General features: G+C 52.4%; 1 protein-coding gene across 3 annotated transcripts in view; it reads left to right on the top strand.

The window, feature by feature from the left end:
• The first annotated feature begins 8,097 nt into the window (after positions 1–8,097).
• PDGFRB (platelet derived growth factor receptor beta) overlaps positions 8,098–27,678 on the top strand; it is a 39,328-nt gene continuing 19,747 nt past the window's right edge. Inside the window, exons 1-4 of one of the 3 annotated variants that reach the window (XM_053565972.1) lie at positions 8,098–8,554; positions 24,936–24,981; positions 26,104–26,427; positions 26,944–27,210. In XM_053565972.1, coding sequence (XP_053421947.1) covers positions 24,942–24,981; positions 26,104–26,427; positions 26,944–27,210 — 631 coding nt within the window. In that variant the 5' untranslated portion in view covers positions 8,098–8,554; positions 24,936–24,941. Of the gene's footprint in view, positions 8,555–24,935; positions 24,982–26,103; positions 26,428–26,943; positions 27,245–27,678 lie in introns of those variants that run through there. The other 2 variants (XM_053565973.1, XM_053565975.1) reach the window with 2 other exon arrangements.

Raw genomic sequence — 27,678 nt, 5'->3', positions numbered from 1 at the left:
TCCAAGAGTATGCTAAATCAGACCTAGATGGTAGGGTTAAAGGTTGAGAATATGTATAAAAATTCATTTGGTTCTATATTCATTCATTTGACAAATACATTCTTTTCTTTTTTATTTCCTTGCTTATTTTTTACTTCTTTGCTTTTTGTTGTTGTTGTTGTTATTGTTGTTGAGACAGAGTCCCAGCCTATGCCCCTGAGCAGAGTGCAATGGCATCATAGCTCACTGTAACCTCAGACTTGGGCTGTGGGCATCCCGCTGCCTCAGCCTCCGGAAGCCACTGGGATTACAGGCGCTCATCGTGGCACCTGGCTGGGTTTTTTCATTTTTTTTAGGAGTTGGGGTCTCACTCTCGCTCAGGCTAGTCTCAAACTCCTGAACTCAAGCAATTCTCCCTCCTCAGCCTTCCACAGTGCTGGGATTACAGGCGTGAGCCACCGCCCTGGTGATAAATACATTCTTAATGTACCTCCTTCATACATTCTTTTGATTTTTTTTTTTTTTTTTTTTTTTTGTTGCAGTTTTGGGCCGGGGCCGGGTTTGAACCCGCCACCTCCAGTATATGGGGCCAGCACCCTACTCCTTTGAGCCACAGGCGCCGCCCCCCTTCATACATTCTTAACATACCTTCTTTGTGCTGACACTGTGTCAGGTATTGGGTGAGGTCTTGCCCTTGTGGTGTTTGCACTTGGGGGGGAAGGGTTTGACAAATTTGAACCAAATAATCATAAATAAAGGTAAAATACATCTTGGCAAGGGCCAGGAATAAAGAGATTTGGCCCAGAGGGAGGAGCAGAAAAGCTTTTCGGGAGGAAGTGACAGTGACATGTGAGTCAAGGCCCAGGGAGTGGGGAAGGGCATTGGGGGCCAAAGGTCAGTATGAACAGAGGCCCCAAGGCCAGAGGGGACATACTCCCCTAGTGCTGAAAGACCAGTCTAGAGGGGAAGGGGCAGGAGGTGAGTCTGGTGAGGGGCAGGGCCAGGTCTAGTGGGCCAGGTCCCAGGAGGGCTGTGGGAAGTTATTCTTTAGGGTCTAAGGTTGTGGAGGGAGTGGTGGAAAGACAGCTATAGCTCCCTTGGAGGAGCACACGACTGTGTGTCAGGCGCTTGGAAGAAAACCTGACATGGATGAGCCATGAAGAGAGGCAAGGAGCCTGACAGCAGCAAGGAAGCTGGATAGGGGTCCAAGATACGGAGATGATGGCCAAGACTTAGGTGGTGGCCAAAGCAACAGGGGACTTTCTGAGCAGAGAAGGACTATTTTCCTGATCAGACAATAGGCAAAGCCAGGGAGCCTGTGGAGCCACTCCCACTGCTCTGAGGTCCCCTCAGTATGGTGCTCTCCTGGGGTGGATGTAGCTCCCACTCCACTGACACATCCTGGAGTGGTGTCCACCATTCCTGTGGGTCACCCCCATCCCAGGCTTTGTGCCCTCTCACTCCATCTTTCTGAACTTGCAGGGTTCATGCTAGAATAACAGTGACAATAATGACATGGCGATTTTATGGAGCATTTTCTCAGTGCCGGGTGTCATGGCAAGCCCTAGGCATTTGTTACCTCTGTTCATGTTCACAACAGCACAAAATGAGGTACTGTTGATGGTTACCCCCATTTTGCAGATGAGAAAGCTGGAGCTCTGAGAGGTGGTCACACAGAAGTCAGTGGCCTATCTGGAAGTTTTTCTTCCCCCACCTGTGAGGATGGAGGATCATGAGCCTCTCCATCCCCCAATTTATTAGCTAGGACTTTGCTTAAGCAAATAGCTGGTTCCTCTTCCTCCTCTGGCTTTTTCATGCAAAAGAGCCTCTTCTCTCCCCTTACCTTCACCCCTAGATGGACCACCCGCCAGAGTCCTAAGCCAACTCTGATGTGGCATCCTCAAAGTGCCCCTTCCTGAGGACACTGAAAGCTTTTATAAAAGTCCCAGGCTGGGAGTCTGAAATTGCAGGTCCTCTCCCACCTTGCCTCTGACTCGCCATGTGACTTTGACCCCCTAGGCTTCCGTCTCCCCATGTGCCCACTAGGGACTGGTTGCCTCAGACACCAGTCCAGATGTGGTGCTGTCTGTGGAGAGCCCCTGTCCACCCTGTCCTGTGGGCAGCCTCTTCCTCTCTGACAGCCTCTTATCACTGGGAGTGGTTGTTTATTGGACCCCTCCTTCCTCTGGCTCCCAGGTGGGCCCCTCTTCCTTCTGGAAGCCCTCCCTCCAGGCTGCTCTCACACACCCAGCTAGGGCCTCTTGGGGTGGGGCACAGAGCTGATGGCCTCATAAAGATCTTAGTGATAACTTGGTTTTTAAATCAGCTTTATGGCCCTGGAACAGAAAAGGTTCTGGGCTCAGCTTTCTGTTGGAAATAGTTTGCTTAACAGAAGCTGGGCACCTGGATGGGCACCAGGATCAAGGTTTAGGACTCCTAGACCCCCACCACTAGCTTAAAGTTCTCTGTAGGTTCTAGTACAAGGGCTTTGGATTCCAGGGCCAGTACTAGCCAAACCTCAACCTCACTCTGTGATCTTGGGCAAGTTAACTGCCCTCCCTGAGTCTCTGCTTCCACCTTGGAAGGGAGGAGGGTAATTCCCGCCCATCTCCAGGCAGGAAGCAGGTGAGGCTCACAAGTGGGTCCTGAGGGGCTCTTGTGAGGCATCTGTCTTCCAAACCTTTCTCTTTCCGGCATCTTTTGGTTCTCAACCTGTGGGTTGCAGCCCCTTTGTAACAATGAAAATACATCGCAGCAGTAGGAAGGTTGAGAACCACCTCTAGGCTAGAGGTTGGAGCGCCACTTGCTGGCAGTTCTGGGTACTACTAGAGGAAAAATATGCCACTAATGTACTGCTGGGGAAACAGAGATATATTGAGTGACAGTCCCCGTACATACAGACGCTTGGGAAGCAGGGAGGATGGTAGATCCAGAGGCCCAGGGCACAGAATGTCCTTATCGGAGTATCACTGTGTCTTACCCATTGTGCAGAGGAGTTATAGAAGCCAGAGAAGCAAAAAAGGGTCACCCATGAGTTAGTAGTCAAGCACAGACTAGGTAACCAGAAGCCCAAACTCCCTGATGGGATGCATTTCTGCAGCCTTTCAGATGGGAAAGGAGTTGGGGGAAGTGTGGCAGGACATGTGAGCAGCATTCAGTTCACAATTGACCACAACAGATTCCACTAGCCCCCTGCCTCACCTCCTGCCCCATTCCCCACCCCTTTAGTCCATCCTCCATAGGGCACCACCGTGGCTTGGTCTCATAAGTCCCCTTCTTAAAACCCCACAGTGGACCTTACTGACCATCAGGATAAAAGCCAGACTCATTCTCAGGCCCACTGCCTCTCTAGCCTCATACCTCACCCTGCCCGCTCTTGGTGCCTTAAGCATTCTCTACTCTCTGTTCAAATATGCCAAGCTCATTCTGGCCTCTGAGCTTTTGCATATGCTGTTCTCTCTGCCTCAAGCACTGTTCTTACTCCTGCATGTGTATAGCCTCACAACCTCAGGTCTCAGTTGAAATATTTCTTCCCCATATCCGAGCGTTGTGGTGGGTACCTGTAGTCCTAGCTCCTCGGGCGGCTGAGACAAGAGAATCACCTAAGCCCAGGAGGTGGAAGTTGCTGTGAGCTGTGTGATGCCACGACACTCTACCAAGGGTGATAAAGTGAGACTCTATCTCTACAAAAAAAAAAAAAGAAAGAAAGAAAGAAAGAAATATTTCTTCCCCAGAGAAACCTTACTCTATCTGGGCAAGATCCCCCATCTACCAGCCCATTATTCTCTGTCTCCCATCACAGTTACAACTAGATGTTACTAATTTGTGGTTTCCTCTGTGTTGGCTTGTAAACTCTAAGGACAGAGCACACAGTAGATGCTTAATTAACTTCTGTTGCATGGATGGATGGTTGGAGAAACAGAGCAGGCTGGGTGTTAGAATCCTGCTGCCCCCATCCCATACCTGCTGTGTGCCCTCAAGCAGATTCTGGCCCTCTCTGGACCTTAGGAGCCAGTGTGTCTGGTAAGGGTGAGATATGTGGCTTCCAAGGGCCCTGTTCTGCTGGTGTTCTTGAACCATCTGTGGGTAACAGAAGGACATGACCCAGTTTCCTGAGGTCTTGGGCAGAAAGGGACCCAGCAGGGGGCTAGGGAGAGGCTGAGTGGCACTGTCTTAAAGTCCTCATCTCCTGGGATCCTGGCAGACTTGGGTGGCTACAGTCTGGTGATAGGAAGAGTCCTAGGATCTAGGGAGGGATTGTAGTCCAAAGGACCCCCCACATGCCCCCCCCCCCACTGGGATAGCCACCGTGCAGCCACAGGCACAAGGATCTACCTGCTTTGCTCAGGGCATGAGTGGGTGGAAAGACACTGAGTTGGGGGTCAGGATTCCTGTATTCCAGGCCACCCACCCCCTGAACCTCAAGCAAGGCCCCCTCCACTCTCTGGGCCTCAGTTTCCATGCCTGCACAGTAGACACACCCCTTAGGGCCCTTCTGGCTCTGACATCCAAGATGACTTTGTGCTAGGGACATGTGTGCTGCTTCCTCATCAGTCCCCCTCCCCCCAGCCTGGGGAGCACAGGGGAGCGTGGGAGAGCCAGATGTGGTGGCCGCTGGCCCTGCCTAAGTGAGTGCTGAGCAGGCCTACTGGGAATTCTCCCACTCAGGCTCCCTTTCCGGCCCCCTCCTCCCACCCCACTGAGTGCTGCTGCTTCCGGTTCTGACAAGCGTGGGTGGGTGGGGGTCTTGGCAGGGGGGCTGTTCAACCTGGTTCCCTCCTTTGGGGAAGAGCATGGGCCTAAGAGTCTAAACAAAAGCCTCAGTTCCAGTCCCAGTCTGTGGCAGACACATCTCGTGGCCTTGCCCAAGTTGATTTTTCCATCACTGGCCTCAGTCCTTTCAGCTGTGAAATGGGCAACTTGAATAAGCTTCCCTACTCCCTGAAGTGGGGGTGCTGGGGGAGGACTTCTGTGACCGAAGCTCCCAGTGACACCTGAAGATCCAGCACTTTTTGTGGTACTTTCTGCTTTAGGACTTGCACAAAACGCCAGTTGCATGACTTGTTCAGGCCTCTCCACAACCCTGGGAAGTGGGCACATGTGTCCCCATTTAACAGTTGGCTCAGAGAGTTCAGGTAAGATAACTGTGCAGGGTCATGCAGCTAGGCAGTGGCAAAGCTGGGTTGGACGTATTGAAATTAGAGTGCAGACACTTAACCCTTGAGTGCGCCACCATGCTGTGGGGAGGGGCAGTGCTGAACCCCAAGGCCCAGAGCTCTTCCCTCTCCATTCCCCTCATCCCGGGCCCCTTCAGGCAGGGCTCCCCATACTCCATGTTCTGCCCACCCACTCTCTGTGCAGCCTTCCTCAAGGCAGGATTGTCTGAGGCCAAACTGGACTCCCAGGATCTGGACAGATGGGAGAACGCCCATGGCTTGTCCTGTTCACAGTGGGGCTGGAGGCCAAATTGACCACCCCAGTGTGACATGCTGCTCTGCTCGTGTGCCTGAGTATTATTTATTCCTTCAGAGTGCACAAGGGGAAACTGAGGCCCAGAGAAGGGAAAGCTTGTCTGAGAGGCACACAGTGACTGAATGCTGCTCACAAGAGGGAAACTCACTATTCCAGTAATAACACTTCAGCCATTGTACCAAGCACTAAAATCTCAAAAGTCTTATGAATCGGTTTTTGAATTCTCTTCATTTTCCACAGGTGGAAACTGAGGCCCAGGAGTTTAAGTGACTTGCCCAAGGTCACACAGCTTGGCACTGAAGACATTAGGATTTGTACCTAGCTCTGTATCTGGCTCTAGAACTTGCCCTCCCAGTAGTGACACTTCTGTTTCTATTGTCCTGCCCTTGGCAAGTGTCCTGTAGTGCTCCACAAAGCTCTGCATCTCCCACCCATGTCTCAGATGAAAGCAGGAGTAACAGTCCTGGTGCCCACCAAGGGTTAATGGTGGTAGGGGCTAAGTGATTCCAGATGGGCCAGAGGACAGCTGGGCTGGCCGGAAACCGGAGGCCGCCAGCTTCCCTGGGGAGCCACCACCTACTGCCCCCTCCCCTCTGTGCTGCATCTCTGGCCCCCAGCTATACCCCCGCCCTGGGCCCACCAGCCTCCTCTCTATAGCTAGAGTCCAACTCTAGGGGAAATTGAAGACACAGTGCCCCAAGGGTCTTCCAGCACAGTGAGTCCATTCCCATATGTATAGATGGGGAAACTGAGGCTAGGGCAGGAACAAAGGACTTATCTAAGATCTTCCAGTAATTCTGTGGCTAGGTCTGACTCCCAGACCACTTTCTTTGGAGATGAGGGGTTGAAACACCTCTTTGTTTCCCCTAAGAGATCCCCTAAGAGGTCCTCTTTGTTTCCCCTTAGGTTTCCCCTAAGCGGTTACACACATTGGGCCAAGACTTTTGAGGTGAATGGCCAAGGCATATGCTAGGAGGGGAGTTGTAACTTTCTGAGGGACTCTTTGAGCACAAGAAATCCCAAAGATTTGGGCCTGGTCCTGTGCTCTAGGGATATCATCAAGATCCCCCGTGCTAAGCCCTGGCCTGTCCCCCTATCTTGAGAGACCCTCCTGAGCCCCACTCTGTGATCTGGAGCCAGTCTAAGAACATTTCTCCTTTGTGCAGCCCAGCCCAGATAGTCCGCTGGGCAGTCTCCATTGGTACAAGACCAAGAAATGATTGTAAGATACAAAACGGTGGTCGCATGGCATCTCAGCTCAAGCAAGTCCCACTGTGCTGTGAAAGGGGACCTAGGTGGGGCTGGGGAGGAAAAGGTTTAGACAGAGGTGCAGAGGGCAGAGTAGAAGGCTCTAGCTATGTGACCTGGGCCACATTTTTTCTCCCTCCAGGATCCAGTTTCCCATGTGTGCAGTAGTGAGAATGGGTGGCTCATCTCAGCTCTCTAAGCCCTTTTAGAACAACGCCCCTTGGCAACTGAGGCCTGGAGTCTGTGACTGTGACTGACCTGAGGAGGTAAGCGTGGAAGAAGAGACCCAGTGGAGGACCCTGGTGGGGAAGAAGGGCAGGAGAATGGAAATCAAACATAACAGATCATTGAAAATATCTTGTTGAGTGATTGAAAGGAGCCACAGGGGCAGCGTAGGAAGCAGCTGGGTAGGACGGCCAGTCTGGGCTGGAATGTGGGTCTTGGGTGGGGTCAGATGTTCTGTGTCTATCATGTGGGGTCAGATGTTCTGAGACTTGAGACCTGGTTCCACCCCGGCTCTGCCACTGTTGCATGAGCTGGGGAAGCTCATTTTGCTCCTCTGGGTCTCAGTTAACTCATCAATATAACAAGGCAACTACTCTTTTCCTGGTACCTAGGAACTCTGAGATGCTAAAGGGATGTGTCTGGAAATCTAAAGAAGTGTGCTGGGTAACTTTGGGCAAATCACTGTCCCCGTCTGTGCCAGTTCATCTCTAGGCTTTGGTTTTTTCCTTCCGAAAAGTGATCATCTTGGAGAGTCGCTCATCTCTTCCAAGTCACCTCTTCTCGGAAGTGTTCTCTGGTTTTCTCAAGCCTCAGTCAGATGTCCCTCTAAATGCACTCTCAGCCCTATGACCTCCCTGCAGGTACCTGCCTGTCCACTCTCCCAGTAGCCCGGGTGTCCCCGAAGTCAGAGACCATCTGTGTCTTACTCCCTTCTGTGTCCCCTTAGTATTAGCACATAGTAAGTGCTCAGTATGTTTGTTCAATGAATGAATATTGACTGGATCAACCATGTCGATTACCAGAGTCTCCTTTCAGATGGGGAAACTGAGGCACAGAGAAAGAACTCCTCCTTCCTACCAGGTGCCATGACAAGGGGAGGCCATCACCAGAGATGGGCATCAGGCAAGTGGGGTTAGGCCACTCTTGAATAAAAGTGACTCAGCGGCTGGCGGCTGGCGTGGGCTGTGGAATTTCTAAACATCCCTTCACATCCTGAGAGAACGGGCAACGGGAGGGAGCAAGCAGAGGGAAAAGAAGAAGAAAAACAAGAAACTTGGGGGGAAAGAAAGAAAGGAAAAAAACTGAAATTGAAAACAGACGCACGCGTCCACCCTCCCTGCCCCCCGCCCCGCTACTCCTAGCTGGGCCAATCAGATGCTGCCCTACAGCCTTTCCCCCAAGTGGGAGGGGGGGCAGGGAAGCTCACAGTGGTGTGAGCGCCAGGGGCTGCCAGCAGTCCGCAGTCTCTGTCTGCGGGTCTGGGGCCCAGGATCTCTCTGTGAGCATCGGAGCCAGAGGGGAGATCAACTTCGACAAGAGAGGAGTGAGGGAGCCAGCCCTCAGCCCAGCCTCCCCAGCTGGGAGACAACCAGCCCCAGGGTAGCCCCTCTGGTGGATCTGCTCCTCCCAAGGATGCTTTGGGAGTGAGGTGAAACTGGGCCGCTCCGCAACCCTACAGCACCCCCTTCCCTCCATCCCTTCTTCTGAGCCTCCAGGAGCCTGTAGCCTGTCTGCCTGCCCATCTACCCAGCTGTTGCTCACTTTGAGTCCAGCAAAAGTCTCTCTGGTAACAGGAAGAGGGCAGTAAGGAGGACTTCCTGGAGGGGGTGACAGAAGCTACCGCTGCAAGGTAAGTGCTGGGAAAGGTGGAACCCCAGCCGGTGCCCTGTCTCTTTGTCCCAGCCTGTGCCTCTGTACTTCTTCGGGTAGGTAAAAAAAAAAAAATGGAAAATATTTTTAACAAAACCAGATGAGAGAAGGCTGGGACATTGTAGGGGATGTCAGGGCTGGAGGACTGCTCTCTCCTTTCTCCCACTCTGGGACAGGGGCCTCTGCCTCCTCACCTCTGCTGCTCCTACCCTTAGCAAACATCCCCCAAGGTTTCTGGGTGCCAAGTGGGATCTCCAAAGCACAGTCTGGGATGGGGAAGCTGGGAGGAGCAGGAGAGGGGAGCTGGGAGAAGGCAAGCAGGATACACAGAAAGGAGACTTAACAGGACACTGGGCACCTCAGGGCCTTAGCCCCTGTCTCTTGGCTCAAGCCTTGTTTCTAAGAATCTGGCTCTAGGCCCTTCGGCCACTAGGCAACCTTTGGGGATTTACGGATTTGCAAATTTTCCAGATTCCTAAGATGTCCTTCCAAACCCCACAGAGCCTAGTTCTAGGGAGAGAACTGTGGCAACCCATCTAATGGTCATACTGCTGGGGTCAGGGATCTGAGCCCCAGCTGCCTTATCTGGGGGCTCCTCTGTGAAGGACTTGACCGTGAGGCGATTCTTAGTCCCAAGTGGCTGCTCGGCTACCCTCATTGTCTTCCTCTTTCTGGCCTCTACCCCATCTCTAAGACACTCTAAAACATAAGTCTGATCACACTGCGTCCCTCCCCAGCATCCTGCTGTGGCTCCCTAGTGCTTGTAAAAAGCCCCAACTCCTAACAGCAGCTGATGCTTACTGGCACTGCTTGCCAGGCCTATGCTGAGTGCTTGATTAGAAAGAGCTTGTGTAATGCTCACCCACAATCTCGTATGGGTGGGGGGGACCGCGTTTACCTCAGCTTTACACATAAGGAAACTGAGATTCACAGCACCACATAACTGTAGCCACACTGTTAGTAAGTCACAGAGCTTGGGAGGTTGTACGCTTTCCTTGCCCCTTTACTACAAACTTGAGCCTTTTGTTCCTGCCAGTCGGATCCCAGAATTCCCAGAAGGAATGTGTATCATCCTGCCTGTGGCCATTGGCCCTCCTCACTCCCCCTGCTTGGAATGCCCTGCCTGATCTCTTTTCTTTCGAGAGTCCTCCATGCTCCATCTCTTCCAGGCAGCCTTCCTGGGTTCTTGCAGTCTTCCAGGCCCTTGCCATACACTTCATGCTGGAACCTGCTTGTGTTCTGTTTGCATAGCAGAAATTGTTCAGGCCCCAGGTTTTTCCACCTTGTGTTCTGTCCCCAACGCCCAGCCCTGGACAGGCAGTGAGGCCAAAAAAACATGCTGGTGAGAGGACAGAGGGACTTATTGAGACCAGAACCCAGGCTTCCTGCCTTCCTTCAGGTGCCGTTCCAAAACATCACACGGCTCCTCCAGACTTCATTTTTCTATTGCAAGCAGGGAGAAGTGTCCTTGTGAGAAGAGACGCTTCTTCCCTGCGACCCCAGATGTTCTGAAGACATGTAGTCTTTCCCTTTCTCCAAGAAGAAGGCCCTGAATCCACAGCACTTGGGGACATATAGTCATGGTGGTCCCATTAACTGAGCACCTACTCCAAGCAAGCGCAGCGCCTGGTACCTCACATACCCTGTAATCCTCAAAGCAAGTCTTTGAAATTGGTGCTATTACTTCAGTGTTGTTACCCCCATTTTGCAGATAAAGTAAGCAAGCTTGGAGAGGCCAAGTGACTTTTTTAGGGTCACCCAGTTAGTAGCATTGGTATTTAAGCTGAAGTCTTCCTGAATCCAAAGTCATAACCCATGTGCTCCCCAGAGGAGAGAATCCCCATCCTCCCACAGAGCCTGCTCCTGGCTTCAGCACCTTCCCCCAATAGAAACTGCAGCCTCTAGTCTGACTGCCCTGGCTTAGTCCTGGGAGAGGAAGGAGACCATCTGGCTAGCACCCTCCTCATAGACAGTAGTTATCAGTCAGCCCGCCCTCCTCTGTGGGAAGAAGAGCTGGGACTTGTAATTGCCCACAGATGTGGGGCGGGCTGCGGAAAGCCCTGTGAATTCAGAGTCAGGAGACCTGGTGCTTGCCCTGGCTCACTGTATGGCCAACCTCAGACCCGTATGTTCTCTCTCTGGGCTGCTTCCATATCTAGGAGGCAATGGGCACTGTGGACAAATGGCACCAGGCCTGGGCATCAGATGACTATAGATTAATCCCTAATTCCACTCTGGCTGGATGACTCTGGGCCAGCACCTTGGCCTTTCTGGCCCCTAGTCTTCTCTGTGAGCAGCAGGGCAGTAGGTGGACTCTAGGAGGCAACAGCATGGGCAAGGTGCTTAGCATAGCTCCTGCACTTCATAGGCTGACCTAAGGCCACTGGTTCAGAGAGGGCCACTACTTCACAAGATCATTTGGCTATGAAATTGGTCTGCAGCCTGTAAAGGGCTATGCCAGTGAAAGGGACCTGGATAGCACGTATATTCTAAAGGCCTGTGTCTATTCTGAGGGCACAAGCCTCAGTATGACTCTGAGACCAACTGTCTCCAAAGCTAACAGAGGATGGTTTGGGCATTTTGCTCAGGACAGGCTGCTGAGTGTGGTGGGGAAGGAGAAAGGGATGAAAGGATCCCTAGACACCCCCAAAATGCCCACCCATTCCTTGTATATGGCTCAGAACCCTGTGGGCAGTGGGTCCCTGGAATGGGACTCTTTTCACAGTCCTCTCTTACAATTCAGGGTAAGGGAAAGAAAGCAAAGGGCATGGGATGCCTTCTCAGGGCCAGAGCTCACAGCATCTTTAGCCAGGAAGCAGCGTGGGCAGGATGAAACAACAGGAATCAACCCTCCTGAGCAGTCTCTGCTTGCAGCTTCTGTTGTGCATTACATCCATTGCGTTGGAGTTCACTGCTGTATTCCTCAGCGCCTGACACATGCCTGGCATTCAGTAAGCTCTTAACAAATATTTACTGAACTAATTTAATCATCACAACCACCTCAAGCAGTAGAAACTCTCCCCACTTCACAGATGAGGAAATACCCAGAGAGGTTAAGTCAATTGTCCAAAGTCCCATAGCTGGGAAGTCGTGGAGCTGAGTCTTGCCCTATGTGTTTCTGACTCCAGAGTCTGAAGACAAATGTCTGGATGGGGCCCGGGATACCCCTGGGCATCCAGAGTGAACTCTAAAAAAGTCTGAACTGTGGAGGGGCCATCCATGTTCCAGAGGCAGTCATCAGTCCCTAGAACCCTGTGTGACTGTGGGCAAGTCAGTCCCTCTCGGGGCCTCAGTTTTCCCATCAGTCAAACAAGAAGGTTGTCCCAGATGATTGCTAAGCTTTCTTCCAGTCTTAAAACAATTTCAGGATTCTAAGCCATGCCAGCGCAGATTGGCAGCCGCACAAGCCTTGCTGTGTACTCAGGGATCATGCATATTTAACTTCACAATGAAAGGGCTTTTTTCTTACCCTTTCTCCACACATTACAGAAAGAGGCCAGGATCGATGACAACTAATGGAAAACCTCAACCTATAATAATGAGGAGGAGCTTTCTAACAATTAGAGCGGCCCCTTAATGTGCTCAGTTTCTCTGGGAGCTCAGAGGGTGTGTTCCTGCAGAGCCCACATACCCATTTTCTTGGGTACTAAGCAAGGGAGCTTAAGGAGGTGGCTTGTTGGGGGTCGTATGTGGGTGCTGTGGCCTTTTAGATCCCTTCCAACACTGGGCTTTTGAACCCCATATGCTCTGATTTTGAGAGGAAGAAAGGCTTTCTTTGGCTCAGAAGAATGATGGGGTCCAGAGGTGAGGGGAAGGATGGACTCCACTCTGGTGAGAGTGGGTGTGAAATTCACACACTTGTTGCTTCCAGTGTAGAAGCCCACCTCATATTCCTCCCTAGATGCCTCAGGAAAAAGAGCTTCCTGAACCCTTAAGCCTGTACCCAGAGCCCCCACCCAGGTACTTTCTGGGGCGTCCTTCCCAGCCTGCACAGGAGATTGAAAATCAAAGCATATGGCTTTAAATGCATTAATCTCCTCTCTTCTCTTTGCTTCAGATCAGGGCTATTTGATATCTCAGGTGCTGAAAAACCTTTCATCTGCTAGAGGTACCAGCTTCTCCACCCTGTGATGGAGAGGGCTGTCCCCTGGGAGGGTCAGGAGGGTCAGAAAGTTCCTGAATGTCAGAGATAGAAGGACTTTGGGGGTCACCTGATTGGATTTGTTTATTGTGTGGGTGGGAAACTGAGGTCCAGAGAGGGGAAAGGATGTACCTAAGGTCATAAAGATCATCAGTGGTGGCCCTGAGCCCAAAACCCAGGTTGGCTTCTCTGTCGCCACAGGTGTTGCATCTTTATCATATCCTTAAGGGCCTACAGAGGCCAGTTCCCCTTTTGTGGTCCACAGCTCAGCCTCCAGGTCTCTCTGGAGTGAAGCCATCCTGACAAGAGCTGGATGCTCCCGTGTAGTTTTCTGAACCGAGGAGCTCTTGGCCACATCACTCCTCCATTCTGGCCATAGTTTTCTCTTATGTAAAGTGGGGAGAGGCCTAGGGAGAAGCTTCGTGATCCCAGAGGTCCATTGGCTCTGCCTCTAGCCCCTGAGAGTCCCTGCCAGTGTTCTTGTGGCTGTTTTGCCACATCCTTGTTGCTGCTCTGCTTACTGGGAAGTAGAAACCCAGGGACAGTGATCTCACCAGCTTCTCCATTCCTGAGGCTGAACCTAAGTGGGTCTGGCATGGGGGGTTTCCAGTTAGCATTAGAGAGGCAGGGCTCAGCTTTATAAACATGTCATAGAAACTCTGGCCTCTCCCAAACCAGAGCATTGAAGGTAAAGGCTCAGGTTTGACCCAGTGGACTGCAGACCACTCACATCTCACCTGTACCTGTGTACTTTTCAGTTCCCATCTTGAGGCCTATCTGCTGAATGAATAGTGAAATAGTGACTGGATAAATAAATGCATGCAATGATGGATAAATGGATTGGGGGATGGATGAACCAATGGCTGGGCAGATGGACACAGACAGATGGCCCCCCCTCTAGTCTAGGGAGTAGGGATAACTTCTTGAGCATTCAGCCTCATGAGGGCCCCATGCTTAGCAGGGCCTGTGGTTGGTTGATTGCTCTGCAGTCACCATCTTGAAATTCTAAATAATTTTTTACCAAGGAGCCCTGCATTTTCATTTTGTATTTGCCTGACAAATTACGTAGCAGGTCCTGTCAGTGAGTTCAGGCTAGGTTTGAGATGGCTTTCATCCCCAAAACTGGCCTTACTGCCTCCAATGTCCCCATCCTAATCCATAACCTTCCCACAAAATGCCACCTCCTATGTAGAGGCCCTGTACCTCACAGTGCTTGGAATTGCAGCATTACCAATTGCCCAACCAGCAGCTAGCCACCCACCATCACCGTCAATGCCCAAAAAAGTTTGCCACTGGTGTCTCTAGGGCAAACCCCAAATCCTTTCCCTAAGTAACCTCTGCTTGCTTCACCTACTCTTTGCTGAAGAGCCCCGATTTCTAGCCAAACAGATCTCTCCCTGCCATTTCTCCCAGGTGCCTTGCTATCTTCTAGGGAGCCCTGAAGAACACACTCCCCTGACATCATCTGTCAAAGAACCCAACCAACCTGGGAGGCCTATCTCAAGGATGCCTCCCTCAGGAAGCCCTCTCCACTGGGGTAATCATTTAGTCACAGTAGTTACCCTGTACTGAGCACTTGTGACATGCCAAGTGCTTTGCATCATTGGCAGTGGAAAAGGAGGTCTCTTTTGCCATTTTCTAGGAAATTGAGACTCAGAGAAGTTAAACTCAGAGCGGTCACACTGTTATGAGGTAGTAAAGCTGGGACTTGGACCCAGGAATGAGTGGCTTTCCTCTAGAGCTGCTGCCTGCCTGGCAGGGCTCCCGTGTCATTTCCTTGCACTGGGTGGCATCGGGCACAGCCTGCTGGCTCCAGACTTCTGAATGTCTGTTCTGCTCCCACCAGCCCATCCTCCCTAGAAGGAAAGGGTCAGCGTTGCCTGTCCACCCCAGTCCCCCAGCCTAGTGAATCTGTGTTATTAGGGGCAGCTGAGGCCCTAGACCTGAGGACCAGAAAAGCTGACCCTATACAGTAATTTGATTTCTCATCTTGTGTAACCATCTATTGAGCACCTACTGTAGACCTAATCCCAGATGTGTATTAGGAACTGGGAGATATCCCCAAATAGTTGTTAGGTGGGTTTTACCTAACAACTCCCACAAATATTCCACAGGATATTTCCTGATTTGTGGGAAATTAAATTAGGAGACTAAGATAAAAATACAGAAAAGAACTAGTTGATAGACAGTGGACTGGGAGTCATTAGACTTGAGTCTGGCCCAGGATTGGCTGCTAAATCCCTGAGTGCTGCTAGGACAAGGCTTTCCTGGCCGAGCCTCAGTATAGTAGAAAGGGCTGCTGCTGGCAGTACCAATAGTAGTAGCAACCACCCCTTCCTGAGGAACCTTTTTGGGAGAGGCTTTTCTGCACTGTCTCATTTATCACAGGATCCCTTTGCTGACAAGCCCAATCTAGCAGAGTCCTGGCTGTGTGCTCAAGGCTGAGTGAGTGAGTGAATGACTTATTCTCCCATGAGTGAGTGAATAATCATAATGTGTCCACTAACTTTGCACAGGGCTGTGTGCTGGCCCTGTTCTAAGCATTTTTCTTGTATTAACTCCTTCAATAGCCTTGGCAGGCCAGTGACGAGCCCCGATCTGCTGATGAGGAAACTGAGGCACAGAGAACCTAAGTTAGCGACTGTGGAAAGGGCTGGGAGAACAGATGCTGAGAAAGTGAGAGGGTCAATGAAACATGGGAGCTTTCTCCTCTCCGGCCCCGCTGCCTAGGAGGGCTCTGAGGGGAATCTCAATGTTCCATAATTGGCACCAATTAATGGCAGGTTTACTCCTTAGCTAGCCACCCTGCGGGATTTGTGGGCTCTGGGCTGGTGGGGGAAGGCTGTGTGCTGGTGGGTCAGCACAAATGAGCCCCGAGGCCTGCCTGTCCCCTGCCCACTTGGCTCTGAGAACTCATTCTGTCTGTGGCCCCCACCCCAGCCCATGGCTGATCCAGGGTGGCAGCAGCCCGGGGAACAGAAGGTTTGCTTGTCTGCGCCTGCCACACCCCCCTCCCCAGCCTCAGCCTGGGACCCCTCTCAGGGGCTCCTTTGGCTGCCAGGGCCTGGCGCTCTCTGTTGCCATGGCACCGGCTGGAGATGAGGCTCTGGGGCTGGGGGCAGGGAGGGAAGCAGAGGGATGGTAGAGGCTTGGAGCTCTGCAGCTGCAGAGGCCTTGGCTCTCTGTGAACAGTGGCAGAGAGTGCTAGGGCTCTAAATGGGCAGGCCTGGACCCTGAACACAGCAGCCTGCAGCAGAGCTGGCCACACACCTAGTCTGACTGCCTGGATGCCCATCTCAGAGGCCCTTGGGATGGGGCTCAAGTCAGCACAGAAACCCTGCTCCACTATGGGTTGACCCTCAGCCTCTGCAATGAAGTTATAGAAAGGTCCCATGTTCTGTCTCTAGCTTGACATTCAAATTACTGGGTGACCTGGGGTCCACACTGCCCCTCAATGAGAGCAGGGGCAATACTCTGGCCTCTGAGGACCCACTCATGCCTGGAAGCCTGGATTCTTTATGCACCCCAATAGCTGTGTATAAAGGGTGAGCCCCATGTGGAAGCATTACTCTGTGGACAGAGCTGTTTCTCGGCAGGAGCAGGGCAGTCTGGCATGGCAGTTGAGAATACAGGCTTGGAGTCAGAATGGCCTGAGTCTGCATTCTAGCTCCCTTGCATATTGCTTATTGTGTGACTTTAGGCAAGTTATCAAATCTCTTTGAGACTTAATTTTCTCATCTGTGAAGTGGGGACAAAGGGTGTACCTCCTTTACAGGGCTATCGTCAGGATGAAACAAAATATCCAGATCATTTTGTTTACAGGAAAGCTTGGCTCCGAATTAGTAGGAGATTTTGTTTATTTTCAAATTAGGGAGCATCGGTACAATGAATGAGAAGAACAATGTCCTGGGTTAGGGGTCAGGGGCTGGTGGGTAGAAGCAGGCCAGTAGGGAGAGGACACAATGAGACACATTGTGCTCAATGCCATTAAAGTCTCTAGTAGTCTGACCTGTGAGGATTCTGAGCTGGCCAAGAATGGAACGGGCTGTGAGGGAGGGGATGGGATCCCTGTCATGGAAGGTGTATAATCACAGAAGAGGTGGAGGGTTTGTGAATAGGAAGTGTATATGGCCCCTCCCACCCCTAAGATTGTATGGCTCTGTGATAAATGGTGTGACTGTCTCCCTGACAAACTGCCAGATTCACCCAGCTGAAAAGAGAACATGAAAGAATGAAATTGGGAGAAGAAAAAGAAGGGTGAGGGCGGTGCCTGTGGCTCACGGAGTAGGGCGCCAACCCCATATGCTGGAGGTGGCAGGTTCAAACCCAGCCCCAGCCAAAAAATGCAAAAAAAAAAAAGGAGGGTGAGAGAATGAGGCTGGCGACCCACTGGGTGTGGTGCTTATTCTGTGCCAGGTACCAGGCTACACTCTTTCCAGCTTCTCTCGTTGCTTCTTGCCACAGAGAGACTGTTACACGGGCGATGGGCTTGTATACTCTGGAGCCAGTCTGCCCAGGATGGAATACTGGATCTGCCGCTGGCAAGCTCTTGATCTTGGCTAAACAATGTAACCTGTCTGCACCTCAGTTTCCTCTTCTGTGAAATGCGGAAGCAACACCGATGCCATGGGATTGCTCTGAGGACTCAGTGAGATCATTCACATGAAGAACTTAGCACAGATAGTGGGTGCTAAGTACAGTTGATTCTTGAACAATGTGGAGATTAGTGGTGCTGACCACCGCAAAGTCAAAAATCTGCATATAACTTTTGACTCCCCCAAAACTTAACAGCCTCTATTGACTAGAAGCCTTACGGATCATGTAAAGTTATTTAACACGTGTTTTGTATGTCCTATGTATTATATTCTGTCTTTTACAATGACATCAGCTGGAGGGAAAAATGTTAAGAATATCATAAGAAGTAGAAAACATATTTACTATTCATCAGCTGAAAGTGAATTATTATAAAGGCCTTCAACTTCATTGTCTTCACATTGAGTAGGATGAGGAGGAGGGAGAAGAGGGTCGGGTCTCACCGTCATAGGGGTGACAGGAGTACGGGAGGTAGAAAGGGAAGCAGGAGAGACAGGCCCATTTATTGAAAAAAATCTGCATGTAAGTGAACTCATGCAGTTCAAATCCATGTTGCTCAAGGGTCAACTGTACTATTAATAAATCAGAGGTAGCTATTATTACTCTTTTTATTTTCAAGGCCATGTAAGTCCCTATTCCTTTTGAAAAGGGCTGATGGGGACCCAGACAGGGTCCAGGGGACTCTGGGCCAGGGATCCACTGGGGTTTAAGGAGTGGCCATGGGGCTGAGTAAGGGAGGCCGGTGGTGAGGCACCTCACGAGGCAGGAAGTGTGTGCTCACAGCGGCCTCTCCTCTCACTAACCTCCTCTGACTGGTTCCTAGCCTTCCTGGGGACACAGGCCCCCTCCCTTGGGCCTCAGCAGCCACGAGGCACACACTGAGTGCTTTCCCACGAGCTGTTCCAAGTGGCCGGCATGGCCCCCTCATCCCCAAGCACACACACTCCGACGGGTAAGGGGGGTGTGCTGCGGGGGTGGGCGCGCAGGCTGGGCGATCAGTCCGTTCTTTATCAGCCTGGCTCTGTTCCAGACAGATGTTTCATTTTATTTTAGACTTCCAGAAAATAGGTCATTTCTTTCCATTGTGCCCCTAGGGAGGTCCCCTGGGGGGAGGAGCAAAGAGTGAGTGACTTGGGCCCTGGGAGCAGGGAGGACAGCAGCCTTCCTCCCTCTGTCCTGAGGGAGCTGTCCCTGAGGGAGCTGTGGCAGGGCCAGGGCCAGAGGCCCTTACAGGCTGGGCTAAGAAGCCAGGCTCTGCCTGAGGGTAACAGTGAACAGCAGAGGGCTGGGGAGGCACCAAGGTAGGTGGGTGTTTCAGAAAGGTGCCTTGGGTTGGGTGTGAGGACACGGGAGGGGCAGATTGGAAGTAAGGAGCCAGGAGAGGAGCTGCAGAGAGGCAGCCACAGGCAACTGAGCTGCCAGAGGGGCGGGGTGGGGGATCGGGATGGCCTTCCACAGAAGCAGCCCTATTCTTCCATCCACTTGGACTTCCAGGACAGCTAGAGCCTGTGCAAGGCCACAGCTTAGCCAATTTCTCCCGCTTTGTTGAGGGAGATTTTCAAGGCACCTGGAAAACACAAAGGCCCCTGGATTCCAGAAGCAGCATGGCCTAGAGATAGCACCATCACTACCTGATCCTGAGGCTTGAGGGAGACTCGTGTAGGGACGAAGCACTGAGCCCTCTCCAACAGACAGAAGTGGGACATGGGATTGAAGGGGCCAAGTGGGAACCTCTGCCCCTTCCCAGGTTTCTTCTCCCTCCCAGGTTTCTTCTCCCTATTTGTAACTGTCTCTCCTTCTTCTGGACCCTGCCCTCTTCCCTGGACCAGGATGAGGCTCCCTGACCAAGTTGAAAGGTCATACCTACATGTCAGCCTGCTGCCAAGTCCAAGCTATGCTGCTGTCATTTTTGTAGGCTTCAACTGCTGGCAGGAAGACTCCATCCTGGCTCCAGATGCTGCTTGCCCACTTCTTGCCTGGAACTGGCTGTCTTCTCTGAGCTGAGTCATGACATTCCTGCTGGGGCCCCTCCCCAGTGCCCCTGCCCCCACCCCAGCGTTCCAACTCAGCGCAGCTGCCTTCTAGAGCAGGGTTCTAAACATGCTCCAATGACAGCCCTGCCCACCCCATTGCACAGATGGAGAAACTGGGACCCATGAGGGACGGGTCAGGATGGTCCAGTAGTCCCTCTTATCCACAGTTGCCCTTTCCACAGTCATGGTCCAAAAATATTAAATGGAAAATTCCAGAAATAAACAATGTGTAAGTTCTAAATGTCATGTTTCTCTGAGTAGCGTGATGACATCTGGGGCTGTTCCACTCCATCCTGCCTGAGAGTGAAACATCCCTTTGTCTGGTGTATCCATGCTATGTACACAACCCTCCTGTTGGTCATCAACATCCAACCATTGCCATCCAGCCATTGACATTATCATGGCTGGATGACCCTTCTGATAGTATCAGAAGGTCAGTAGTGTCCCAACACTACATCACAATGCCCACGTCATTCCCTCACTTCGTCTCCTCACGTAGGCACTGTATCATCTCATAGCATCACAGAAAGGAGGATTAGTATAGCACAGTAAGATAATATTTTGAGACAGAGACTACATTCATATAACTTTTGGGATAGCATGTTGTTGTAATTGTTCTATTATTGGTTGTAGCTGTTCATCTCTATGGTGCTTGATTTATAAATTAAACTTTATCATAGGTGTGTATGTGGAAAAACACATATACAGGGTTCATTCCTATCACAGGCATCTGCTGGGGCTCTTGGGATGTATCCCTTGAGGACAGGGGGGACTAGAGGTGAACCACAGAGCTGGGACTAGAATCCAGACGCTCTCTCTTGCCCCCTAGGAGTCTGCCCAGCTGGGGCCCCTGGTATTGAGGAGAGAGGACTAGACTGGGTCAGGAGCCTAGAGTCTGTGTCTCACTTCCCCAGCAACTTAGCAAGTCACTTCCTCTAAGTCCTAATTGCAGATCCTACTTGGCTGGGACAGTGTAGGGAAAGTAACCTGATTCAAAGGTCAGTACATGGCAGGACAGAGGTGTGCTCTGGAGATGGCAAGGGGAGCAGCCGCCATTTGAATCCTGGGCCTTGAGCCACCAGCCTCATGTCTGAGGAGGGGCAGAGGCACAGGGCCACCCAGCCAGGGGAGCTTCAGTGCCCTGTTGGGCACCTGTGCCCATCCTGCCTCAGCCAAAATAGAGGGACCTCTCCCTTTCCTTCTCTAAGTCTTTGCTTGCTCACCTGTCCAGTGGGGCACAGGAAGGCAGTTGGAGCCCATAGACGATCCTTGAGGGCTGTGGAGCTCTGACATTCCAAGACTCTGACCCTGTGACCCCATGGCCAGGCCTCCTCCTCCCTCAGGCATCTTGTATATTCAGAGCATCCCTGGCCTGGGCCTGCCTGCCCCAGCACCCCCTTCTCCACAGGGGGGCTTCCCCCATCCCTGTCTCCCTGCAGGCTGTCCAGCCTGTTCCCCGCCTCCAGCCCACAGACCCTCCACATCCTAAACCAGCTGGGTGGCAGCTCCTGCTCTTTGGCCCTGTTCTCACTCAGAAAATGGCATGGGCCCCTCAGCACACACACTCCTGCCCCTTAGGCTTCCAAGCCAGAAACAGGGGTGGGGCTCCCCTATGATGCCTCTCTGTCTAATCACCAAGTCCTGTCAATCCTCAGCTAGGTAAGCCTCAATCTGTCTGTTTCCATTAGTCCCCCCCATCCTCTGCCAGACCCAACCAAACACCCACATCAAGCATAGCAGCAGGGGAGTAGAGTGGTATAGAGCGCAGAGCCACATCGCCTCACGTTAATCTCTGTCCAACCCCAACCGATTCTGTGTTCCAGGCAAGTGTCTGAGGTGCCCGCTGCCTCAGTTTCCCCCACTTATAAAATGGGAGTGATCCTTGTACCTACCTCATGGAGGTGACTGAAGATCAAGTCAGTCAACACCCGTCCAGTGCTCACAATGGTCCCCGGGGCAGTAAATGGTGCGGCAAATGCGCAACACACGTATCAGCTTTCTGGTTTGTCTATGTGTGCGTGTGAATGCACGTTTAGGCAAGTTTGGGATTCTCTGTGCATACCTTCTGTGCATGCTGTGCATGCCAGGTGCACATGTGATCTGTCGCACACGAGTGATCTCCATTGGACACCCGAGAGAACACCTAGGCAGCAATGTTGCTGTGCACGTGTGTGCTGGACGCACGTGTGCTGGGCACAGTGGGAGCTGGTGCATGTACGTTTTGTGTAGGCATGTTCCTGTTCAGTGCCTACATGAGGGCTGGGCACACACACAGCCTGTTGCACTTGTATGTGTTCCAGAGGAGCATGTGAATAAGCGCGTAGGCAGACGTCTGTGCTGCGTGCTTGTGCTCACCGTGTGCAGGCTCCCCCGTAGTGATGCAGGGCCTCCTCCCTGGCTTGCCTGTGTCGTGGGAGCCTCTGGACCCTGAGGGAGGGAAGCTGCTGCTGGCGGATGTGGCCAAGATGGACTGGATTTATTTAGATTAAGGCGGTGGGAAAGGAGTAGAGAATTGTATATGCCAGGAGGAGGGAAGGCTGGGGCTCTGAGAATGACTCTCAAGAATGCTTGCTCCCCTGGACTTAGGGTCCTCACTCTGTTCCCCTAAGGGGTCCCTCTGATTCACTGTGAGGAGCAGGGCATGACCCCATCTTTGGGCATCTGATCTTCTCACCTCGCCAGAACAGGAGGAATCCTGAGCGTTTCCTGGTACACAGCACTCTTTTCATAAGAAAAGGGGGATATCTAAGGGCATCCTCCCTATCTCTGCTTCAGGGGCCTCCCTGGATGGGAGAGAATGGCAGATAGTGGGGGAAGGTGCCTGCTCCCTGATTGTGACAACCAGGCTGTCGCAGTTGGCTTTTCCCTAGAGCACCACTCCCCTAAAGAAGGGAAGTTGTCACAGGCAACCCACCAACCCCGTCAACTGCCTGGTCCTCCCTGGGGTTGGCTGGAAACAAAGCAACCTCTGGGAAGCACACAGAGGTCCAGAAGGCATGGAGTGGACAACTGGGCATGCCAGTGAGTCATCCAAGATGGCCCAGGAGGTTGTGTCTGGGTTCCCTGAGTTCTCCTGTGGTCCTCCCTGGTCTTCTATCCTTTGGTGTATGGTGGTCCATACCATCCCTTGCCACCTTCTGGGGTTTCATATCACCAGTTCATTTGGCTGGAAGTCACCTGAAAAACTATTTCTAACTTTTAGTTGTATAGATGGGAAAACTGAGGCCTCCCTAGAGGGAAATAACTTGTCAAAGCCCACTGAGCAAGGCTATGACCAAACATTCAGGGAAATTCCACCCATGGAATGAGAGGAGTGATGGATTCTCATGGGACTCTGGCCTCAGAGGAATGTAGCTTCATCCTTCTTGCCAGCCCCCATCTCCTCAAAACACCCCAATGAAAATAATGGTGACTAGAATCTTCTCTTTGGCTAGTGAAGAAGGCAGAGCTTTAGAATAGGGACAGCCCTTTGAGATGACCTGTCCAAATCTTTCCACGTATGGGTGGTGAAACAGAGTCCCGGAGAGGGCTAGAGACTGGTTTAGTCTCACAATGAATCCAAAGTCTCTTATGAAGGGAGCTAAAATGCTCATTTCCTAGAGAGTAAAGCCAGTCCACAATCCTTGGGGGTGCCTAGACCCTCTCTAAGTCATCTACACACTCCCTGAGCCTCCTTGCCCAGCCTAGCTTCTCCTCACAGGCTGAATCTGCCTTTTTTCTGTGCGACTGAGGCATGATTCTGTCCCTCTCTGGGCCTCTACTGCCCATTCAGAAATGGTTCCTCCTAGCTCAGAGTCTCAGCTCTGAGCCTCTCCCAGCCCCAGAACCAGCAGGGGAGGATCTGAAGGGGAGAGGATCTGGGTGCCAAGTGCTAGAGCCACAAGGGAGCAGGGTCAGGCGGCATGCCATGAGGGCCAGCCCACATGGACAGTCCAGCCTTCCAGAGCCAGGCCAGTCCTATTGCAGTGACCTCCCATCTCCTGGCCAGCAGGCCAAATTCCTCCTTTAGAATAATAAACAGTGCGGCCAGCCAGGGAGGCTGGGAGAAGAGGGGCAAGGAGGTTGAAGTGACCCCCTCCCCCAGCCTCGGCTGCTAATGATTTTCTTTGGCTGAAATCTTAGGCAGGAAGTGGGGAGCCAGAGGGGCACCCACCGAGGGGCACATAGGCCTCCGTGGAAGCTGCCGGCTCCACCTTGGCGCTGCTCCCTCCTGCCCAAAGTGGCATGGTGTCCAGCAGGATGGGCTGGGGCAGAAGGGAGAAGAGTTGAGGATGCTGTGGAGGGGTATCAGAAGGACTGGGCTTTAGGCCTGTTGCAATTCATTGGTGGTATCTTTGGGCAGGAGGTCTGGAGGGAGAGGAGCAGATTTCCTTAGGTTGCTTCTTAGGATGTTAGTTAGAGATGGGGTCCTGCCCCTACCATGGGAATGCAGCCATGTAGGTGGTACACTGCCAGAGCTGGAGACTCGGGCCACAGAGGTAGTATCCTGGGGCACAAACCTGGCTCCCTGCCTTGGACTGGAAACTACAAGTAGCTGAGGGCAAGCTGGGCGTGGCCTTAGGAGCAGGGCCAGGCTGGGCAGCCCCACAGCATCACTGCCTTGATACCTGGTCACTCCCCACAGGTCTTGCTCTGTGACCCCATCCGCTTCTGGCTTCCTTCTTGTCCATGCTGCAGGCAGAGACCCTCGGCATACCTGGCTCTTGGTCATTTGAGATCTGAGGGGTGGCTGTTGAGGCAGGGATAAAGCAAAGACTCTTCCCCGCTCCTGTCTCTGCCTCTGGCGCCGTCTTTTCACACGTCTCCTCTCCCCGTCCCTCTGCATTGTTGTTTCTCTCCACTTCTACCATCTCAGGTCTTCTGTCTTCCTTTAGGACAGACTCTGCTGTGGAAACTTGGGCAATCTTTTGCCCCTCAGAGCCTCAGTTCCCCCATCTGAACACTGTGGGAGTGGGGGAGCTCTCCCCTGAGCCCAGCCTCTGGCCCCTCTCCTCTGGGCCTCTGATGCTGCTCTGGGCTGAGTAAAGGGGGCCAGGCCCACCGCCACATTCCATAGCCCTAACTTCCCCCCTTCCCTTCCCACAGCTCATAGCCGCCTCCATTTCCTGTTGTGCTTGTGGAGCTGTGGGAGTTCTCTGGCTCTCCCCCTCTTCTCCCCCAGGCCTTTCATCACACTTCCCCAAATATTTGTCCTGGCAGATAAGAGCCTGGTATTGGAACTGTCACCTGGAGGACAGGCTGTCAGAACTGGCAGGCCCCTGGACACCATCCAGCCCAACTTCCCCACGCCCACTATACACACAGGGAAACTAAGGCCCAGAGACAGGCAGGGGACTCAGCCAAGGCCACATGGGAGTTAGAGACAGAGCCAAAAGGTCCAGGGTCCCTGAGGCCAAGTCCAGGATGGAGGGGAGGGGGCCTGTAGTCATGAGTGCCCTCTTAGCCTTGGGACAGGGTGGCCTTTGACTTCAGCCCCTCCAGGCACAGAGGCTGGTGGCCCAGGCTGGGGCTTAGTCTGTGGGATCTGGGTGCTAAGATGGGCCCTGGCACTGCCTCTTCCCATCTTGCTCACTAACCCCTGTTTAACTCTGCAGGACACCATGTTGCTTCCAGGTGTGATGCCGGCTCTGGTCCTCAAAGGTAGGTAAACTACAGGCAGGGTTAGGGGCCCTGGGGAGCTGCTAAGCAGGACCTTGGAGCCGGCAGGAGCAGTGCATGATAGCACCAGGGCAAGAGAGTGCAGGAGCACTGCTGTGCTCTTGGGTGTTAATTTCCTATATTGCCATGGGCCTCCTCCGTGGAGGTTTCCTACGACTGCCCATCATCAGCTCAGAAAGCATCAGTGGACTCCTGCTTGTTTAGAACCATCAGCTCAAATTCTTTGTTTGGCCCTCCAGATCCCACCCTACCCTCTAGCACTTGTCCCTGGCCTCTGGTCTCTCCTCAGTCTGGCTGATTTGGAGCTCTCTGCACAGATCCCTTATTGGCTGGGAGCTCCCAGGCACCTGGTGGGCTTCTCTCAGCATACCCTGCCCCTCACTGCTGCTCTCCAGAAGCTGGGCAGCTGACCACATGATTAATGACAGTGAAGGGCCTGCCTAGCAGACTGGTGTTGGACGGGTGGGCCCACTTGTCTGGGCCTCTCCTAATTTTCATCACCAGGGAGCATGGGGGCCTGGCTCACAAACACATGGCTCCCCAGAGGAAGTCATGGGAAAGGGGGACCAATCACTTGACACACACCTTCAACTTCAGTCACCTTTAGCCCACAGGGGCCTCTGTATCTTCCCTACCTCAGTCTTTCCCCACTCAGAGCTTCTAAGCCCCTCCCTCCGACCCTCTTCTTAAGCAGAACCTCCTCTGGGCTTTGTGCAGAATCTGGGCAGCTGAGTCAGCTGCAGGGAAGAGGCTCAAAGTGACCTGGGAAGTAATGAAGGAACTGCAGGCCGAGGAATTGCTTCCCGAGGATTTCCTGACCCCCTTTTGTACCTACTGCATGCACATAGCACTGCTGAAGGACTTGGAGGCTGAGGGTGTAAGGGACTGAGACAGGAGGTCGGGAGGAGCCCCTGGGGCCCTCACCCTGGGCAAGCAGGCCTCAGAGCTATGGGTACAGGGTTCTGATCTACCCTGGACAGAGGGTGTGTTCTTAGAGGACTTGAGTTCTGTGCATACGTGGCTTCCCCCCCACCCTCCAGAGTCAGCTCTGGGAGAGGTGCTGAGGCCCCTGTGCCCTGATGTCTGACACCTCCTCTCCCAAAGGTCAGTTGCTGGTGCTTCCCCTGCTGTTACTGCTGGAACCACAGATCTCTCAGGGCCTGGTCATCACACCTCCAGGACCAGAGCTTGTCCTTAATATATCCAGCACCTTAATTCTGACCTGCTCGGGTTCAGCTCCAGTAGTGTGGGAACGGATGTCCCAGGAGCCCCAACAAGAAATGACTATGACCCAGGATGGCACCTTCTCCAGCTTGCTAACACTGACCAATGTCACTGGGCTAGACACGGGAGAATACTTTTGCACCTACAACGACTCCCATGGGCTGGAGTCTGGTGAGCGGAAACGGCTCTACATCTTTGTGCCAGGTAAGGGCCCCAGCCGGCGTGCCCTTTTCCTACGCTTCTTCTCAACTGAGGGAATCAGGGGAGCTCAGAGTGCTTTAGTGATGTTGCAAAATGCAGCTATCTTAGAATGCAGACAAATCATGGAATCCAGCCTGGCTGGGTCCAGAGTGTGTTCGCTCCCACTCCTTGCTCCAGATATCTGTGTGCTCCCTGCCAGCCCACCCAGTCCTGCCTCCTGAGAACTCTATATTCTCAACTGGTTCCAGTCTGCTACTTCATCCCTGGCCCCTCATCTTCCCCATGTTCCAAGCTCCAGGTATCAGCTGTGCTTCAAGTTGTGGCTTGTCTTCTTTCTTACCCTGGCACTGTCAATATCAAGTGCTAGAGCTGGGAGGGACTTCTGGGAGAGTTCTTATTCTACAGTGGTGAGGCTGAAGGGCAGAGAGAGCAAGGACTTGCTCAGAGTTTCATGGCTATTCAGAGGATAGCCAGACAACCCAGTTCCCCTGACCCTCATTCATGGCTTCACCCTGGCAGATCCCACCATGGGCTTCCTCCCTAACGACCCCGAGGAACTATTCATCTTTCTTACGGAAATAACTGAGATCACAATTCCATGCCGAGTGACAGACCCACAGCTGGTGGTGACACTGCATGAGAAGAAAGTGGATGTCCCACTGCCTATCCCCTATGACCACCAACGTGGCTTTTCTGGCACCTTTGAGGACAGGAGCTACATCTGCAAAACCACCATTGGAGACAGGGAGGTGGATTCTGATGCCTACTATGTCTACAGACTCCAGGGTGAGCCCCCTTTCTGGCCTGATGCTCAGCAGAGGCAAGTATAAGCCTTCACAGAGGCATAGCCCTTTCCAGTTTACAAAGGAGACTGTATTTTTCCTTGGATTCTCAGTGTCACCTTGGAAAGGAGTTAGTGTTTTCCCCATTAGATGAGGGATTATTTCCTCCATACAGATGAGGAAACTCAGGCTCGGAGAGAGGATGGAGTTTGCCCACTGCTCCAGAATGTGTTGGTGGCTGAGTTGGGCTACATAATATAACAAAGGCATAGGCTTTGGAGTTAGTTGGGTTTAAATCCCAGCTTTGCCATTTCCCATCTGAGTGACTTTACACAAGGCACATAATCTCTCTGAGCCTGCTTCCTCCTCTGTAAAGTGTGGATAATAATGGCAGCCTACCTCATAGGCTCATTGCAAAATAAACCAAAGATGGAAGGTACCTCGTCCATGGTATGTGCTCAATAACCATCCC

Source organism: Nycticebus coucang, chromosome 17 (assembly GCF_027406575.1).
Source record: "Nycticebus coucang isolate mNycCou1 chromosome 17, mNycCou1.pri, whole genome shotgun sequence".
NCBI lineage: Eukaryota > Metazoa > Chordata > Mammalia > Primates > Lorisidae > Nycticebus > Nycticebus coucang.
This window is presented reverse-complemented; position numbering and strand designations above follow the sequence as displayed.